The sequence below is a fragment of the Mchenga conophoros genome, linkage group LG13, assembly GCF_057382185.1.
Source record: "Mchenga conophoros isolate Kocher_MC1m ecotype Shallow Benthic linkage group LG13, M_conophoros_male_GT1.1, whole genome shotgun sequence".
Taxonomy (NCBI): domain Eukaryota; kingdom Metazoa; phylum Chordata; class Actinopteri; order Cichliformes; family Cichlidae; genus Mchenga; species Mchenga conophoros.
Window position 1 is genome coordinate 23,444,181 of NC_140538.1, and position 20,174 is coordinate 23,464,354.

Here is a 20,174-nt window from a genome sequence, read left to right on the forward strand (position 1 = left end):
TTTTTATCGCTGTGTAACTGATTTCAATTGAAAGCCTGCGTACGCTAGTACCTCTTGCCACGAGTTCCCAGAATCCTTTGCGATTTTACCCCTGAATGACGTCACATTTTCAATCTCTATATAATATGCATGTTAAATTTTATATTTGGGGTAAAATATCAAGTCTTTTCAAGTAAACCGGTTCAAGTCCAATTCAAGTCCCAAGTCATTGGTGTAAAAGTCCAAGTCAAGTCACAAGTCTTAGAACATTTTTTCAAGTCAAGTCTAAAGTCATAAAATTAATGACTCGAGTCTGACTCGAGTCCAAGTCATGTGACTCGAGTCCACACCTCTGCCTCTCACTTCCGCACTTCTCGTACTTCCTGGTACACGCCGTAACTAGTACACGAACTGCGCTTACTCCAGAGCGTGAAGTCGCTGGATTGGGACACAGCCTTTGTGAAGAAACTGTAAGTTTGCTTTTTTCCTTCTTTAACAGTTTGACTCTTTGCTTCTGTGATGTCTGGACCAGATGTTCAGCTCTTAGTTCAGGATAAACTTTGATCACTGTTGTGTTTGAAGACAAATCCACATGATTATAAATTATTGATTGATTTGAATCAAACAGTTTTATTTTATTCGCGTGTTTGATTGATTACTTCATAAACAAACGGTGCCTTTTTATTTCTTGGAACGAAAACATTGTCTCACTATTAAATCACATACATCAGTGTCCAACTTTTTTCTGTCAGGCCTTTCAAAATAAAATGACATAAACGTTAGTTGTAATGTATTTGATTGCAATCGGGTTATAAATCATTGTGTTCCTGTTTGATTTGCATCAAAGAATCAGCCAACAAACTGGAGTAATAGCCTCTGAAAATCTGAAAACAAAGACAAAGTTGCTCCACACTGATAGGCCCAGATGAGGCACATCCTCATTTTTCAGGTGTGAGTCAGACAGTCAGACAGTTGAAACCATGTCAACAACAATCTCAACAACAATCTTTATTTATAGAGCACATTTAAAAACCAGCGGTATACCAAAGTGCTTAACATAAGAGACAGAGAAGTAACACGAGTATTATAAGGCCTTAGCAAAGTATCAAATATACTCACAGGTCAATGCCACTAATACACAGGGGTAATATAAAATGCATATCAAATAAAAACATAATTAAAGCGAAAGCCATAAAAAAAAAAAAAAATATATATATATATATAAGGAAAAATAGAGTAATTCTAAGAGTCAGGTGCGAGCATTAACAAGCAGGAAAGGCGAGATTAAACAAATAGGTTTTTAACCGAGATTTAAAAGATTGGATGGAATCGGATGCCCGGATCACAATTGGAAGGTTATTCCACAACTCTGGTGCAGCCAGGGCAAACGCCCGGTCACCTCTAGACTTCAGCCGAGATCTAGGCTGCACCGAGAGTAACTGAGTAGATGATCTTAATGCTCTGGCAGGAACATACGATTTAAGGAGTTCATTAAGGTAGCTCGGTGCTGTGTTGTTGGTAATTTTTAAACGTAAGCAGCAGTATTTTAAATTGGATGCGGTATTTATGTCAAAACAACTTAGCTCTTATCATGTTCCTGAACCTCCTAAGCTGGCTCTCTGAGAGGGTGCTCAGGTTTTTTGAGAATACCAACACAGAGTGGAAAAATCCTCTCACTCCCTCTTCTCCCAGCTGGCTGGGTCACTTAAATACTCAGCACCAATCCATCTGTCAATCTCCTGCATCCTCCCCTCACTCGTAAACAAGACTTGAGATACTTAAATTCCTCCACTTGGGTAGTAACTCATTGGGTATTCCACCATTTTGGGTGCTGAATCTCATTTCCATTACAAATGAGAGGTGAAGGCCACCACCTGATGAAGCCAACAGAACCACACTAACTGTGAAAAGCAGAGATGACATTCTGAGACCACCCAAGCGGAAACCTTCTGCCACTTGGCTACACCTGGAAATTCTGTCTATAAAAATTAAGAAGAGAATCAGTGACATAGGGCAACACTGATGGAGTCAATCACCCACTGGGAAATAGTCTGACTTTTTGCCAGCAATGCGGCAAAAAGGCCACAAAACACATGTAGACTGGTTGGTGAAACTCACATACACCTAAGTATCCTTGAGAGAATAAAGAGCTGGTCCAGTGACTGGGACGAAAACTCCGTCTTTCCTCCTGTATCCACAGTCAACTGATACTCTCTTGTTCTTTCAGATGAAAATGCCCTCTCGTTTTTTACAGATAAATGATGGCGACGTCTGTTGCATCACAACTCCTGGAAATGCTGCAGAATCTGGGAGAGGGAGAGCTGAAACTTTTCCACTTTTACCTGCAGAATGAACCTGTAGATCATTTCCCAACCATCAGAAAGTGTCGTTTGGAGAATGCAGACAGGATAAAAACAGTAGATGTGATGATACAGAGTTATTCAGATGATGCACTGAAGGTGGCAAGGTCGATAATTATGATGATAAATGGTAAGTGAAAAAAAGACATGAAAACAACAAAATAAACACAGGTTTATTTTAATAAGCATGTTGAGAGTCAGGTTGTGTCAGTTTATGTTTTTAAATTTCTCACGTTTCTCCTGAATTAGAGGAAATGTCCTAAAGGTTTTTTTGTTTGTTTTTTGTTTAAGCCATGCAGGTTATTTCTAGTTTTATTTATTTTTCACCAATCCCAGTTACTCCCTTAATAAATAGCATGCCATTAATTTGTTAATTGTCCAGCCAAACTTTTAATACATTAAATAATAACATTTCTAAAAAGATTATCCTGTTATCCCTGTTTTACCTTCACCTCTCCAAAAACTGCATCAAGAAATTCACACTTTTGATTTCTGATATTTAAGAAATTCATCTTGCTTTTAATTTCATTTTCATAAACTGACTTTCTTAGAAAACATGCTATACCCAATGTTATGTTTTTACTTTGTCTACTTTTTATTATTGAGCTTAAATAAAGTTATAAAACAGTTAGTTCAGTGGTTCTTAACCTGGGTTCGATCGAACCCTAGGGGTTCAGTGACTCAGTCTCAGGGGTTCGGCAGAGCCTCCGCCATGACATGCATGGCTCATTTTGTGCACCAGTAAAAAAAATCACATTTTATTTTTAACTAAAGAGGGGTTCAGTGAATGCGCATATGAAGCTGGTGGGGTTCGGTACCTCCAACAAGGTTAAGAACCACTGAGTTAGTTACTACTGCAGTTCTCTGTGCTGTACATAGTTAGCAATTCAATTGAAATACCTTTTTTAGGTGTTGCCCAATGACTCAATATTTTTTCTTTCTATTTTCTTTTTAAATTTAAAAATTAAGGAAGGGTGCTGAATAGTGGTCTCACTCAGGGCAGCAAAGTAACCCAGAAACGGTAAGTAAAGTTCAAAAATCCATTTTCTCTGTCACTCAATAAACTTCTCAGATGCAGACGTGGACAAAATCGTTGGTACCCTTCAGTCAAAGAAAGAAAAACTCATAATGGTCACAGAAATACCTTTAATCTGACAAAAGTAATAATAAATAAAAATTCTATAAATCTTAGCCAATGAAAGTCAGACATTGCTTTTCAACCATGCTTCAACTGAATTTGACAGGTACAACATCTGTACGTGCTCACTTTCAGTTTCATTTGTTATAAAATGTGAAAATCCGCGTAGGCTACGTGAAAACGAAACCTATACATACTCAAGCTAGCTGACTCAAAAGCAGTCACAGAGACAGGGAGGAAGAAGAAGACAAAATTTAATCTTGGGTGGTGAAGCGTTTTTGAGCCTTAACATGTGGAAATACATAAAGACTCAGCAGGGATGAACCGTTTCTGAGCAGACACGATATTTGTGCACCGCCAATTTAAGTTTGCCGATGCAAAGATTTTTCACTAGAAGTGACCAGAAAGGACAGTATGAGTAAATCAAATGAGTAAATCAGAGGGACAGGGCAAGGTTGAGATGGTTTGGACATGTACAGAGGAGGAGGATAGTGGATCTACAGTGGCTTGCAAAAGTATTCGCCCCCCTTGAACTTTTCCACATTTTGTCATATTACAGCCACAAACATGAATCTATTTTATTGGAATTCCATGTGAAAGACCAACACAAAGTGGTGTACACTTGAGAAGTGGAACGAAAATCATACAAGATTCCAAACATTTTTTACAAATAAATAACTGCAAAGTGGGGTGTGCGTAATTATTCAGCCCCCTTTGGTCTGAGTGCAGTCAGTTGCCCATAGACATTGCCTGATGAGTGCTAATGGCTAAATAGAGTGCGCCTGTGTTTAATCTAATGTCAGTACAAATACAGCTGCTCTGTGACGGCCTCAGAGGTTGTCTAAGAGAATAATAGGAGCAACAACACCATGAAGTCCAAAGAACACACCAGACAGGTCAGGGATAAAGTTATTGAGAAATTTAAAGCAGGCTTAGGCTACAAAAAGATTTCCCAAGCCTTGAACGTCCCACGGAGTACTGTTCAGGTGATCATTCAGAAATGGAAGGAGTATGGCACAACTGTAAACCTACCAAGACAAGGCCGTCCACCTAAACTCACAGGCCGAACAAGGAGAGCGCTGATCAGAAATGCAGCCAAGAGGCCCATGGTGACTCTGGACAAGCTGCAAAGATCTACAGCTCAGGTGGGAAAGCCATTGTTAACAGAAAACCATAAGAAGTTCCGTTTGCAGTTTGCCACAAGCCATGTGGGGGACACAGCAAACATGTGGAAGAAGGTGCTCTGGTCAGATGAGACCAAAATGGAACCTTTTGCGCAAAATGCAAAACGCTATGTGTGGCGGAAAACTAACACTGCACATCGCTCTGAACACACCATCCCCACTGTCAAATATGGTGGTGGCAGCATCATGCTCTGGGGGTGCTTCTCTTCAGCAGGAACAGGGAAGCTGGTCAGAGTTGATGGGAAGATGGATGGAGCCAAATACAGGGCAATCTTGGAAGAAAACCTCTTGGAGTCTGAAAAAGACTTGAGACTGGGGTGGAGGTTCACCTTCCAGCAGGACAACGACCCTAAACATAAAGCCAGGGCAACAATGGAATGGTTTAAAACAAAACATATCCATGTGTTAGAATGGCCCAGTCAAAGTCCAGATCTAAATCCAATTGAGAATCCCTGGCAAGATCTGAAAACTGCTGTTCACAAACACTGTCCATCTAATCTGACTGAGCTGGAGCTGTTTTGCAAAGAAGAATGGGCAAGGATTTCAGTCTCTGGATGTGCAAAGCTCGTAGAGACAGACCCTAAAGGACTGGCAGCTGTGACTGCAGCAAAAGGTGGTTCTACAAAGTATTGACTCAGGGGGCTGAATAATTACGCACACCCCACTTTTCAGTTATTTGAAAATTTGAAAGTTATTTGTAAAAAATGTTTGGAATTATGATAAATTCGTTCCACTTCTCATGTGTACACCACTTTGTATTGATCTTTCACATGGAATTCCAATAAAACTGATTCATGTTTGTGGCTGTAATGTGACAAAAAGTTGGAAAGTTCAAGGGGGCCGAATACTTTTGCAAGCCACTGTACTGTACAACAGATGTTAAAGATCGAATTGACAGGCAGGAGGAAAACAGGAAGACCATAGAGAAGATTCATGGATGTAATGAGGGGCGACATGCAGAGGGTTGGTGTGATAGAAGAAGATGTTTCTGACAGGGGAAGATGGAGGCAGCCGATCTACTGTAGTGAGGGCAGCCAAAAGAAAAAAAACATTTATGCAATCGAGATTCAGTTTTTCACACAACTAGATATATTGCTTCCCAAAGGCTGAAACTTGCAGAAGAACACCTCTGGGACATTATGTTTCAGTGGATCTGTTACCACCAGGTTGCGCCTCAAACTGTCCAGGAGCTCAGAGATCTGGTGACCTAGTCCACATGTGAGAGGAGAGCCCAGAGGACACCAGCCGTTGTATCATTAGGAGCATGATGTTGTTCGTGCATAAGAGCATACAAACTACTGAGTTCCATTTTGAGTCGCTGCAGTGAAACTTCAGTAAGTTCACTGGCGTGCTGCATTATTTTTTCACTTAAATTTTCTGCATATCTATGAATTCAGCTCATCAAATGATGTGGCATCCTCTCGTTCTTAACACCTTGCCCAGCCCACATCAGTATAAATATGCAGCATGTTTTTTCCCCTTTCAGACCTGGTGTATTTTCAAATTGTTCCTATACTTTATTTGAGCAGTATATAACAAAGCTCTCATGTCTTTACAGATTCAACCCGAGTCCAGTCACAGATGGTAAAGCCTACCCCAGTGGTGAGGGGAAGACCAAGAAGGAAGCAAAGCAAAATGCAGCAAAAAATGCTCTGGAAAGCGTGTCTAAGCTTGGTCATCGGGATTCAGTGGAATCTGTAAGATAATGTTCATTTTTGCTCGAGAGAAATGAAAACCCAACCTGGGGCAATTGTCTCTCTGATGCATTTCTTGTTTTCTTGACAGAGAAACAATGCAGCTTCAGTTCAGATGGTTCTTAGCTTTACAGAGACAGATTTCAAAGGCCTTGTTAACCACTATTGTCAGAAAACCAAACGTTCCTATTCATATGTTGAAGTGAAGAAAGATGGCCCGTCTCACGTTCCTCAGTGAGTATACACCAAACTCTGTCCTTTCAGTTGAATCTTCAGACACCAACACCGGACTGATGTTCAACAATATTAAACTGTCAATGTAATGATCTAAAACATTCCCATTTTTTCACAACACAGTTTTTTCTACAAATTAATAATTGATGACAAGGAATATCCTGTGGGTGAAGGGAATAGCATCAAGGAAGCCCAACAGAAAGCAGCAGAGTTAGCCTGCTCTGCTCTTCAGGAACAGCCAGACTGGGACATCAAGGTATTTTCATATATTTCATCTTAATTAAATGCTTCCCTTTGGAGGAAATATGCATAAAATAAAGGATTTTGCTGTGTGTTTTAGGTGTCCATCAGGCCAACAGCATCGGAAGATGGTGCTCCACCTGAATCATTAGCCTCATCAGTTACACAGTAAGGCACTTACTGACACCAGCACTATATTATAACTATATAAAATGAGCATAGCATGCTAACAATGCCCCTCTTCTTCTCCCTAAGGGAGTCCATTGAGTCCTCATTGCAGGGCCTGACTATAGACCAGGTTTGTCATTTCTCATAATATTTAGTAAAAACTATGATACTGAAAGATTAAACGACATTTATAAAAGCCTACTAAATTTAAAAAAAAAAAAAAAGCAATGCAACACTAGTGAGTATCATTAATCTTCTCTCATAAGTGGAAAGATGCGAAGTTGGTGTTATATTCAGAGTCAGGACTTTTCCACATTTAAAATCTATAAAATATCTTCACTTTATTCCCTAACAATGCTGTTGAAAATGAGAGCAATGAAAACAATACAAGGAACACATCAACCGAGTCAAGGTATGAAAAGCCTTTGGTGCAAGGCTTTAATATAAATGATGTACAATCATGTGCAAGACACTGCTTTTCACCTTCATGCCTAAACAACTTTGTATTTGCCTGCAGATTTTTATCAGACTTCAACTCTATAGAGCATCTCTTGCTGCAATACTAGGCCGGATTGTTAACTTTACTCCTGTTGTAGGTCTCATCATTGTTGCTGATGTGACCTACCACAGTTGTGTCATCTGCAAATTTGATGAATAGGTTGGATCTATGTGATGGTGTGCAGTCGTGCATCAGCAGAGTGAAGAGAAGGGGGCTCACCACACATCCTTAAGGAACCCCAGTGTTCAGTGTTTTAGTGCTGGAAGTGTTGCTGCCGACCCGTACTGTCTGCTGTCTTCCTGTCAGGAAACCCAGCAGCCAGTTACACAGCGAGGTGGTGATGCCCAGCAGATCCAGTTTGTGAATGAATTTATGGGGAATGGTCGTGTTGAATGCTGAACTGAAGTCTATGAACAGCATTGTAATGTATGAGTCTTTAGTGTCCAGATGTGTGAGGGCTGAGTGAAGGGCAGATGAAATTGCATCATCGGTCGAGCGGTTTGACCGGTATGCGAACTGGTATGGATCCAGGTTGGGGGGAAGAGAGGTCTTGATTTGATGCATGAGTAACCTTTCAAAGCACTTCATAATGATGGAGGTGAGTGCGACAGGATGGTAGTCGTTAAAGACAACTTCTTTGGTACAGGAATGATGGTGGAGGCTTTGAGGCAACCACAACCTGGCTCAGTGATGTACTAAAGATGTCTGTGAAGACATCTGTGAGATCCACAGCGCAGTCTCTCAGTGCTTGTCCAGAGATGTTACCAGGACCAGGGGCTTTGTGGGTATTGATCCCGAGAAGGGATCTCCTCATACTGTCTGGGGATAGTGTCACCACCCAGTTGTTGGAGGGGGGAGTCTTCTGTGCAGGGGCGGAGAGAGAGTCTTCTGCGCAGGGGTGTAGCTCTGTGCCTCAAAGTGAGCGAAGAATTGGTTTAGTTTTGCCTAACTAGAACATGTTTGAGAGAAATGAAAAACCAACCTGGGGCAATTGTCTCTCTGATGTATTTCTTGGTATCTTGACAGAGAAACAATGCAGCAGAAGCTTCAGTTCAGACGGTTCCTAGCTCTGAGGACACCAGCTTTACAGAGACAGATTTCAAAAGTCTTGTCAACGGCTATTGTCAGAAAACCAAACGTTCCCATTCATATGTTGAAGTGAAGAAAGATGGCCCGTCTCACGTTCCTCAGTGAGTATACGCCAAACTCTGTCCTTTCAGTTGAATCTTCAGACACCAACACCGGACTGATGTTCAACAATATTAAACTGTCAATGTAATGATCTAAAACATTCCCATTTTTTCACAACACAGTTTTTTCTACAAATTAAAAATTGACGACAAGGAATATCCTGTGGGTGAAGGGAATAGCATCAAGGAAGCCCAACAGAAAGCAGCAGAGTTAGCCTGCTCTGCTCTTCAGGAACAGCCAGACTGGGACATCAAGGTATTTTCATATATTTCATCTTAATTAAATGCTTCCCTTTGGAGGAAATATGCATAAAATAAAGGATTTTGCTGTGTGTTTTAGGTGTCCATCAGGCCAACAGCATCGGAAGATGGTGCTCCACCTGAATCATTAGCCTCATCAGTTACACAGTAAGGCACTTACTGACACCAGCACTATATTATAACTATATAAAATGAGCATAGCATGCTAACAATGCCCCTCTTCTTCTCCCTAAGGGAGTCCATTGAGTCCTCATTGCAGGGCCTGACTATAGACCAGGTTTGTCATTTCTCATAATATTTAGTAAAAACTATGATACTGAAAGATTAAACGACATTTATAAAAGCCTACTAAATTTAAAATAAAAAAAAAAGCAATGCAACACTAGTGAGTATCATTAATCTTCTCTCATAAGTGGAAAGATGCGAAGTTGGTGTTATATTCAGAGTCAGGACTTTTCCACATTTAAAATCTATAAAATATCTTCACTTTATTCCCTAACAATGCTGTTGAAAATGAGAGCAATGAAAACAATACAAGGAACACATCAACCGAGTCAAGGTATGAAAAGCCTTTGGTGCAAGGCTTTAATATAAATGATGTACAATCATGTGCAAGACACTGCTTTTCACCTTCATGCCTAAACAACTTTGTATTTGCCTGCAGATTTTTATCAGACTTCAACTCTATAGAGCATCTCTTGCTGCAATACTAGGCCGGATTGTTAACTTTACTCCTGTTGTAGGTCTCATCATTGTTGCTGATGTGACCTACCACAGTTGTGTCATCTGCAAATTTGATGAATAGGTTGGATCTATGTGATGGTGTGCAGTCGTGCATCAGCAGAGTGAAGAGAAGGGGGCTCACCACACATCCTTAAGGAACCCCAGTGTTCAGTGTTTTAGTGCTGGAAGTGTTGCTGCCGACCCGTACTGTCTGCTGTCTTCCTGTCAGGAAACCCAGCAGCCAGTTACACAGCGAGGTGGTGATGCCCAGCAGATCCAGTTTGTGAATGAGTTTATGGGGAATGGTCGTGTTGAATGCTGAACTGAAGTCTATGAACAGCATTGTAATGTATGAGTCTTTAGTGTCCAGATGTGTGAGGGCTGAGTGAAGGGCAGATGAAATTGCATCATCGGTCGAGCGGTTTGACCGGTATGCGAACTGGTATGGATCCAGGTTGGGGGGAAGAGAGGTCTTGATTTGATGCATGAGTAACCTTTCAAAGCACTTCATAATGATGGAGGTGAGTGCGACAGGATGGTAGTCGTTAAAGACAACTTCTTTGGTACAGGAATGATGGTGGAGGCTTTGAGGCAACCACAACCTGGCTCAGTGATGTACTAAAGATGTCTGTGAAGACATCTGTGAGATCCACAGCGCAGTCTCTCAGTGCTTGTCCAGAGATGTTACCAGGACCAGGGGCTTTGTGGGTATTGATCCCGAGAAGGGATCTCCTCATACTGTCTGGTGATAGTGTCACCACCCAGTTGTTGGAGGGGGGAGTCTTCTGTGCAGGGGCGGAGAGAGAGTCTTCTGCGCAGGGGTGTAGCTCTGTGCCTCAAAGTGAGCGAAGAATTGGTTTAGTTTTGCCTAACTAGAACATGTTTGAGAGAAATGAAAAACCAACCTGGGGCAATTGTCTCTCTGATGTATTTCTTGGTATCTTGACAGAGAAACAATGCAGCAGAAGCTTCAGTTCAGACGGTTCCTAGCTCTGAGGACACCAGCTTTACAGAGACAGATTTCAAAAGTCTTGTCAACCGCTATTGTCAGAAAACCAAACGTTCCCATTCATATGTTGAAGTGAAGAAAGATGGCCCGTCTCACGTTCCTCAGTGAGTATACGCCAAACTCTGTCCTTTCAGTTGAATCTTCAGACACCAACACCGGACTGATGTTCAACAATATTAAACTGTCAATGTAATGATCTAAAACATTCCCATTTTTTCACAACACAGTTTTTTCTACAAATTAAAAATTGACGACAAGGAATATCCTGTGGGTGAAGGGAATAGCATCAAGGAAGCCCAACAGAAAGCAGCAGAGTTAGCCTGCTCTGCTCTTCAGGAACAGCCAGACTGGGACATCAAGGTATTTTCATATATTTCATCTTAATTAAATGCTTCCCTTTGGGTGAAATATGCATAAAATAAAGGATTTTGCTGTGTGTTTTAGGTGTCCATCAGGCCAACAGCATCGGAAGATGGTGCTCCACCTGAATCATTAGCCTCATCAGTTACACAGTAAGGCACTTACTGACACCAGCACTATATTATAACTATATAAAAATCCTTGCAGCACTGTGTACAGTGCAGGCTATGAAGTAATTGTATCATCTTTTTCTAGGAACAACAGTGAATCATCTTCACAAAACACCAGATTTGGCCTGACGTCAAAAGGCAGAGGTTCCTCGAAGAGTTTTCAGTGACTTTTACCAAAGAGGTAAATTACCATATTCATACTGTGCTTAAATTTCGACAGGATGGTCATCAGCAGAGTAGTGCTAAAACTTAGATTAATTGGTTTACTCAGTTATAAAAGGTCTTGTTTGATCGCTGAGTTGTCTGGACACAACATATGCATTTTTTAAAATATATTTATTATTTATCAGAGGTTTCACTGCACAAGACATTACACATACACCGTGTTTTTTCTTGTTTTTAAACAGAAGCAAATTATTAACTCATTGCTGTCTGAGAAACCAGAAGACCGACCTGATGCAAGTGCTGTAAAGGAAAAGCTTGAAGAGTGGACTCAGATATTCAGCACACAAAAAGCATCTCGCCAGGAAAATCAAACTGTCTGATAGTCACAAGAGAAAAGTTTCAAAAGTCACAGGAGCCTTTACAAATCTGTCTTGTTGCATCTGCTTAATGAAATGATTTGATGTACTGTGTAATATTATGTTGGGTAACTGTTAACGTGCAAAGTTAATATATGGAAGAGGTCACATCATGAATCCCGGCTATTTTGGGGAAGTTTGTATTGGATTTGGAAATGAAATGTGAAATCATGATTTTAAAATCTAACTATTCAATCAGTTTCCCGGTGTAGGTCGTCACTTTGTAACTGTTGTTAACCTGCTGCTGTCCTGAGGAGGAGGAACTGTGATGCTACGTGTACTTCTGATGGATTCATGTTGAATGTCAGAGATGAAAAAAGCACACTCCATGTGGCTCAATTTTAGAAACTTTCCTAAATGTTTTCAATCATTTTTAACCCATGAAATACAGTTTAAAATATTTTTCTTCCATTTTTTCTTTTGTTTATTTTAATCTGATTGATTGCAATATCAGTCAGCTACGTGTGACTTGAAACAGCAGGAGAAAGGTCATTAATACTGTACTAGAGGGAATAAAATAATGAAGGGTGTATAAGAAACTGAACTGGTAAATGTCTCTCATTTAGCTCTGATTTTTCTTGCAGAAGCACTTGGTATATAATAATTAGTGTTGGGCAAGTTACTTTGAAAAAGCACTTAATTATAGTTTCTAGTTCTTTAAAAAAGTAAGTGAGTTAGTAACTGAGTTACAATATTCTAAAAGTAATTAATTACTTGAAAAGTAACTATTGCGTTACTTTAAAAATCGTTTAACCCTCTGGGGCCCAGGGTATAATTTGCCATTTTTAACTACTTTTGATTTTCCCTCCACATTTTACCTTTAAAAACTATTTACTTTGCCTTGTTTGGTATCATCCTTTCAGCAGAACATCACATGTCTATATTTACAGTTATGTTTTCATTTTGACATACTGTAGTAACACAATAGATCTAAAATCAGACAAAAACATAAAATCAGAGTAGAAAAAGTTATATTTTTTACTGTAACAACCACAAACATGTTTAATGAATCATATTTCATAACTTTAAATGCAAATATAAATTGTCAATTTTAAAATCATATGCACAAGTTTTGCAAACAACAAAGTTATTTGCATCCATTTAACTTTTACCTTGACTTTTTAAATAATCATTTCAAACTATTTACAGAACAATCCGCTGTTCTGCATTCAGTAAGATGCCACACAAATTATTTGTGCCACTCCAAAAAAGTACTTTCTGTCCACTATAAAGGAGAAAATCACAGCCTGATATCTGCAGGTCTGACAACAGCAGGTGTATCACTCCTGTTTCTACCAGGAGACAGCAGTGATAATAATTACCAAAGATTTTCGTTTTTGGTATTTAAATAATGAGCAGAGTGGCAGCAAGAATAAACTCAGTCATGCATTTTTGATAACTGGCAATGAGTCACATAACTGCAGAGGAATTTTGACCCATTCTTCAATGCAGTGTTATTTTAATTCAGACACATTGGAGGGTTTTCGACTATGAACGGCCTGTTTAAGATTGTACCACAGCATCTCAGTCGGATTTAAGTCTGGACTTTGACTGGACCACTCCAAAACCTACCTTTTGTTATTTTATGACCATTCAGAGGTGGACTTGCTGGTGTGCTTTGGATGACTGTCCCATTGCACAATCCAAATGTGCTTGAGCTTTGGGGCACGAAATGATGGCCAGACATTGTCCTTTAGGATTTACTGATTGTGATGGCCAATCCATGGTCACACTCTAAAAGTCGGTAACTCTTATGTATTCTTTATTTTTTCATTTAAAATAACACACTTAAGTTTGCACTAAGATTGTTGATTGGTTTAAATACCTTGGTTCTATTTGTAAGCGCGCACATTTATTTTACTTATGTATTCATAACATTCCATTACTTTTGTTTTATTTGTGACTGATCTATTTCTTTTACCTGTTTCTTACCTGCCATCATTCCTGGGAGTTGCCAGAAAAAAGATGGTGGCCAGGGTTTAAAGCAGTTATATACAAAGAGGGGATGGTTGGACTGCACCACCACTTCCTGCTGAAGGGGGAAGAATGTGTATTTTCTTTCATTTAAAAAAAAAAGAAGCTTTTGTATTTAACTAAATATTTGAGTTTAGGTTTAGTGGTTTTGATTTTCTTCTTTGGTGTTTAGGTTATTAACAGACTGCACTGTGCTGCAGTTTTTATTGTTTTTGATTGGTTTTTGTTTAGTTGTGTGTTTTGTCATAGTGGTCTGATCAGCCATTACCCTTGTATTTCATTTCTTGCTTTATGTCCGTTATGTTTGTTTGGATAGTCGTTGAGTTTAACTTCACAGTTCTTTGCCTGAGTTTAGTTTTGTTTCTTTGACCTCTTTTATGAGCTCAAAATCTATTGTTTATTAATATAATATTTCTGGTTAAATAAATGAAAACCCTCTTTTTCTTATAATTCCTGTGATGACTCCTGCTTTTTCAACTCGGTCCATCACACTGAGAGCAGAATTCATGGTTCCATTAGTTACAGCAAGTCGTCCTGGAGCAGCAAAGCAGCCAGACCATCACACAACCACCACAATGTTTGACTAATGTTAAATTTGTTTGATCTTAAATATTTAGTTGTGACAAATATTCAAAACACTGAGAAGTCAGGAAAAGGGCAGATACTTTTTTACACCACTTTATATTTACTCTGGTCAGCAGACAGTAATGAGAGAAACCTTAAAGCCACTTATGGAATATCCTTTCCTTTACCACCCTGATAGCATGATGGAATCACAAACCTATCAATAAAACAGGAAAACTACCGCAGGAATTTCATTTAGCAAGCAGAAGCAAATAAGTAGGTTAATGCCATTCAAACCTGGCCTGCAGTCATTAAGATGAGCTCACAGAAACACCAAAGACCAAAACATAGTGTAATATTCTTGGTTAGACTAGTAGAAGTGATCAGGAAGGAAGGACATGGATCAGGGGCGATTTCAGCCCATTTTTGGGGGTGCTGAGGCACCCCCAAAATGAATCAAAGCACCCCCACAAATTTCTTACTTTTTTTTTTTTTTTTTTTACAATATTTGCTGTTTGTGTGACACACTACTAAAAATATAAAAAGCATACAGTACTTGGTTGAGATGTAAAATTTTAACAACAAAAGTATAGAAATCCCCCCCCCTCCTAAAATGGTTTGTTCCAGCTCGTCTCTCCCCTACTCTGACTCTAGCGCTCTAGTGGCTGAGATGCAGCGAGCGGAGGTCGTAGCCTACTGTTGTTACCACTGTCCTGTTTTAAATGGATACTAACTGACTGAATGCCCATTAACCTTAGAACACCTGTTGTGTGTGTGTGTGTGTGTGTGTGTGTGTGTGTGTGTGTGTGTGTGTGTGTGTGTGTGTGTGTGTGTGTGTACAGAGAGACAGCCAGGTTCATAATGGATATAAGAAAGTTTTTTCAAAAAAAGGAGCCACATTCAGGTAAAAGTGTAAAATCAAATGATCTGTGAATCAGGAATAATGTTGGATCAGTGTTTCAATATTTATATCTTTTATTAGATGTTCATGTGGTTTGGTTATTTGCCTTTTGGTTGAAAGTGCACTGAGAGAGGACTTTTTGTTAATGATCTTAATAGTATTTTTTCATATTAATGTAATTTTTCATCTAATTGAATACAATCTACATGTGTATGATTGTCAGTCCAAAGAGGGAGAGAGGAAAGAGGGGAACGTGAGGAGAAAGTACAAGGTTAGGAAGAACCAGGTAAGAAAACAGACAGGGAACAGTGACAGGCACAACAGAAACTGTTAAACTGACAAAGAGAAAAAACCTGATTTTACTCACACAATCTGGAAGTTGTGTCCTCCCTATATTAAAGCTGCTGTACAGAATCTGCAAAACAAACTGGGTTGAAACATTTTGACCCTCTTTAACAACATTCCAACATCACGTTATAATTGATCGGGGAGATTAAAATTAATGATATATTTTTATGTGGTTCAGCCACAACTCTACTAAAACCTCAGCCAGTAATAGGTAGGCCAACATTTGGACCGTCCAGTTGTCTGCATGACTGCCGCAGTACATACATCACATTTGCACACTATCAGAGAGTGCCAAACAGCCCTGGTGGAGTGAGGAGCTGTAAAGAGAAGCAGATGCTCTGTTTATATTCTAAAAGTGTTTTAAGCTTGTTTCAAAGATTCTGTACTGCAGCTTTAAATGTTTTCCAAAAGCACACATACACTTAACTTATCAGTGTTTCTCAAACTTTTTACACTGTGTACCACCTGAAAAAATGTCAAGCTCTCCCAAGTACCACTATGAATGTATGAAACTCATAAATCTTACAACACAAAATTATTATTATTAAATTACCTGTTATTATTATTAAGCCACCTGTCAGTGGATCACCAGCTTCCTGACAGACAGAGAGCAGCAAGTGAGGCTGGGGGAGATCACCTCTGAAACCCGGTCCCTCAGTATTGGTGCCCCTCAACGATGTGTCTTCTCACCACTACTGTTCTCCCTCTACACTAACGACTGCACCTCCAAGAACTCGGCTGTTAAACTCCTAAAGTTTGCAGATGACACCACTGTCATTGGCCTCATTCAGGATGGTGATGAGTCTGCATACCGGCAGGAAGTTGAGCGGCTGGTACTCTGGTGCAGTCAGCACAATCTGGAGCTGAACACTCTTAAAACTGTAGAGATGACAGTGGACTTCAGGAGACATCCCTCAACTCTGCTCCCCCTCACCATATCAGACAGCCCTGTGACGACTGTGGAGATCTTCAAGTTCCTGGGTACAACCATCTCCCAGGACCTGAAGTGGGAGACCAACATCAACTCCATCCTCAAAAAGACCCAGCAGAGGATTTACTTCCTGAGACAACTGGGGAAGTACAGTCTTCCACAGGAGCTGCTGATCCAGTTCTACACTGCGGTCATTGAGTCTGTCCTGTGCTCCTCCATCACAGTCTGGTATGGAGCAGCCACTAAACAGGACAGGAGCAGACTGCAGCGGACTGTACGGGCAGCAGAAAGGATCATCGGCGCCCCCCTGCCCTCCATCCAGGATCTGTACCTCTCAAGAACCAGGAAACGGGCAGGGAAAATCATCACAGACCCCTCACACCCTGCACACAGACTTTTTGATCTGCTGCCCTCTGGCAGACGGTACAGAAGCCTGCAGACCAGGACCACCCGACACAGGAACAGTTTCTTTCCCCTCACCATCTCCCTTCTAAACAGTTGACCTGTCACACTGCTCCCACTGCCAGACTGCAACTGCACCTTTTGTACATTCTGTAGTATTCATTCCACCTCATTCATTTCTGTATTTTATGTATATAAGTTTAGATTCGTTATTTATAGTTGGTTTACACAGCTTTGTGTATGTATGTGTAATTTGTGTATATAGACACGTGTGTGTGTGTGTGTGTGTGTGTGTGTGTGTGTGTGTGTGTGTGTGTGTGATTTCTATTGCTGTGCTTGAGAGCCACCATCTACCGGAACCAAATTCCCTGTATGTGTCTGCACATATACTTGGCCAATAAACACGATTCTGATTCTGATTAGTAAAATTGGCATCTGGAGTAAAGATTTTTTTATGCATTTTATACATTCTACCACAGGCAAAGTTGCCTCCATTTTTATAGTTTTTTAAAATTAATATTTTGTAATAATTTATGCTGTTTTGGGAGTGTTTTTGTATGTATCCAAAAAAATGCACTCAGTTTACTTTTTACTCACTATGAGCATCATTCATTATTCTCCGCCAGTAATTAAGGTTAGGATATGTATTTTCTTTTTTATTCCAATCCATTCTTCTTTTGCAGCATTTAAATAACCTTGATCAGATTTGATGGTTTTGTTACAGACCTTTCAAAAAACTGTTTTGCTTTTCTTTCACAAATGTGGGGATTAAATTGTGTTAAAATGTACAAAACAGTGATGTCATGTTTTGTGACGAGGACCCAGGCACAGAGAGACTTGATGAATTTAAGAATCTTATGATTTAATAAAGAAATTTGCAGACTTGCAGAAATTATGATGACTGATAGCGGAGACAAAGATAACAGACGACGAGGACAGGGAGAAACAGGGGTTCAAATGCACCAAGGAGACATTCAGAGACAACTTGGGACAACTGGAGACATTTAAGGATGCAGGGACTGACAGAGATGGGGAAGAAGTTTCATTGTGATGTGTAAAGTTTATCTTGCCTGGCTAGGCAGCTCTCTGGGTGCTCAGCACCCCCAAAGCTCTGATCCTAGAATCGCCCCTGCTAATAACGATTAGAGGGGTTGTTGACTCCTCCTCGATGCGCGTTTTAGAGTTTCTGTCTGTAGACAGTTTTCTGCTACTGAGAAAACCTGTTGGAAACGTAGCTCAAAAAATGAAGAAAAACTCTTTACTTTGGTCTGAGAAGGAGTGGCTGCACAGAACCAAAATACCTCATATAGGTGTTTTAATAAAATTAATTAGGGCCAATTTCCAAATACGGGCGCGATGCTTTTTTTCCACTAAGGCTTACTTTACACATACGAGGTGGGCGCACTGTAGATTATAAGCATTAAGAAATACTGATAATGATTAGAGCGGTTTGTTGACTCCTTCGTGACGCGCGATGTGTGTGTGTGTGTGTGTGTGTGTGTGTGTGTGTGTGTGTGTAAAACAAGACCGTTTTCTTTTAGGGATTGTGTCTATTTTCTGCTAATGAAGAAAATCTGTTGGAAAAGTCTTTCCCACACAATAACGCATCCGAGGGTGATTTAATTGTTTAAGTAAGATCGAGTTCTGAATATGTTCTTTTCACTAAGGGATATTTATTTATCTACACGTACGAGGTGGGCAGTCTGTAGGTTACAAGCAGATAGAAAGTTCTTCTTTTCACCACAAGCGCTTACCTCTAACCAAATCCAATGCTGACATAGCGAAGAAAGCACGATACCTAAAGAAACTGGGTAAAATTCAGAACACCTGGACTGCAAACTGTAAAATATTTATAAAGCTCAACGGTACACCGGAGGAAGCCAAGGTGCTGGTCATCAAATGCATCCAGGATCTGGATAAATATTAACAGGTCACTTGACTACAAAGGCAAGGAGCGGGACAAACAATCTACAGTCATCAAAGCAGGTAATAGAAGACAACAATGGAAGCTAAAGCGTAACGTATTCAAGGATGAAACAATCAATTAATTCATTATCTGGGAATTATACATTGCTACCACAAAGGATTGCTAATCAGGAGATAAATTCACCAGTAAACACGGAATACAAAACACACTTCACAGAGCAGGGCCCTGTTTCAGGAAGCCGGTTTAGTGGAAAAACTGAGTAAGTATACCCTGAGTTAACGAAAACTCTGGGTTTTCGGTTTCACAAAGCGAGTTCAGCTGAAGCCTGAGTGAGTCACTATGACGACACACGCCGTGAAGCTAACCTGCCCCCTAGCAGGTTTACTACAACTAACCCTGACCTTCTCCGCCTCTTTGTCGGAAACCTGACAGTAGGAAGTGTCAGACATGGCGTGTCCCTTCCTTGAAGAGCCAGTAGATCGTGAAGCCCAAATTCTCCGCAGAGCTCTCCGCCGGGAGAGAGTGATCAGAGTGCGTTTGGACATTTTATCATTTCCTGATGATTGTCTGTGCGAACGTTACCGTTTTTCAGCACAATCTATAAGTTATTTGGATAACATCCTGCCATATATTACGCATGTGACACATCGCGGACATTCTCTCAGTTCTGTACATATTATTTGTATTGCACTTCGGTTTTTTGCAAACGGGAGCTTTCTGTATAATATTGGTGACGCTGAGCACGTTTCCAAGGCTACCGTCTGTCGGGCAGGAATGTTACAGTTGCACTGAAACGTCTCCTGTACCCGTTTGTGGTGTTCCCCGGTCATAGACCCACAAGATTTATCAAAGAGGGATGCCACAAAATTGCAGGTATCAGGATGACCAAAACTTAATTTATGATGTGGTGATACTTGGACTACTACTTAAATATTACATTTATTTTCAGGGTTCCCAGGCGTGATTGGCTGTACAGATGGCACTCACATTCCAATCATTGCTCCTTCAGTAAATGAAGGAGACTATGTGAACAGGAAGTCTTTCCACAGCATTAATGTGCAGGTACATAGTTCCCTGTAGCATTTCAAACTAACAAATTATTTCATCATAGTAATGGATGCTAATTTGTGTTCTCTGCACTGTGAAGATCATATGTGATGCTGCCAACATTATTACAAATGTGGAAGCCAAGTGGCCAGGCTCTGTCCATGACTCACAAATATTCCGTGAATGTACACTGAGCACAAAATTTGGACATGGTGAGTTGAAAATACTTTAAAATATATAAAGACCAATTGCTTCAGGGACATTTGAACTGAAGTGTACCCTTCTGTCTT

General features: G+C 40.1%; 1 protein-coding gene across 2 annotated transcripts; it reads left to right on the forward strand.

Moving 5' to 3' along the window:
• The first annotated feature begins 365 nt into the window (after positions 1-365).
• On the forward strand, positions 366-12,306 carry LOC146561321 (double-stranded RNA-specific adenosine deaminase-like). Of its 2 annotated transcripts, XM_085297317.1 has the most exons (18): positions 366-449; positions 2,234-2,469; positions 3,309-3,360; positions 6,220-6,237; positions 6,274-6,358; positions 6,447-6,589; positions 6,713-6,845; positions 6,930-6,997; positions 7,085-7,127; positions 8,523-8,686; positions 8,810-8,942; positions 9,027-9,094; positions 9,182-9,224; positions 10,620-10,783; positions 10,907-11,039; positions 11,124-11,191; positions 11,295-11,390; positions 11,617-12,306. In XM_085297317.1, the coding sequence occupies exons 2-17, from the start codon at positions 2,238-2,240 to the stop codon at positions 11,374-11,376; spliced, it is 1,629 nt and encodes a 542-aa protein (XP_085153443.1). In that variant the 5' UTR covers positions 366-449; positions 2,234-2,237; the 3' UTR covers positions 11,377-11,390; positions 11,617-12,306. The 2 variants fall into 2 exon arrangements, with proteins under 2 accessions (XP_085153443.1, XP_085153441.1); XM_085297315.1 differs by having other exon boundaries at positions 6,220-6,358.
• Positions 12,307-20,174: the final 7,868 nt, after the last annotated feature.

Coding starts and splice junctions, on each gene's coding strand:
- LOC146561321 (XM_085297315.1), top strand. CDS start 2,238: ATGATGGCGACGTCTGTTGCATCACAACTCCTGGAAATGCTGCAGAAT. Junction 6,846..6,929: donor AGCCAGACTGGGACATCAAG/GTATTTTCATAT, acceptor TGTGTGTTTTAG/GTGTCCATCAGGCCAACAGC. Junction 9,225..10,619: donor AGGGCCTGACTATAGACCAG/GTTTGTCATTTC, acceptor GTATCTTGACAG/AGAAACAATGCAGCAGAAGC.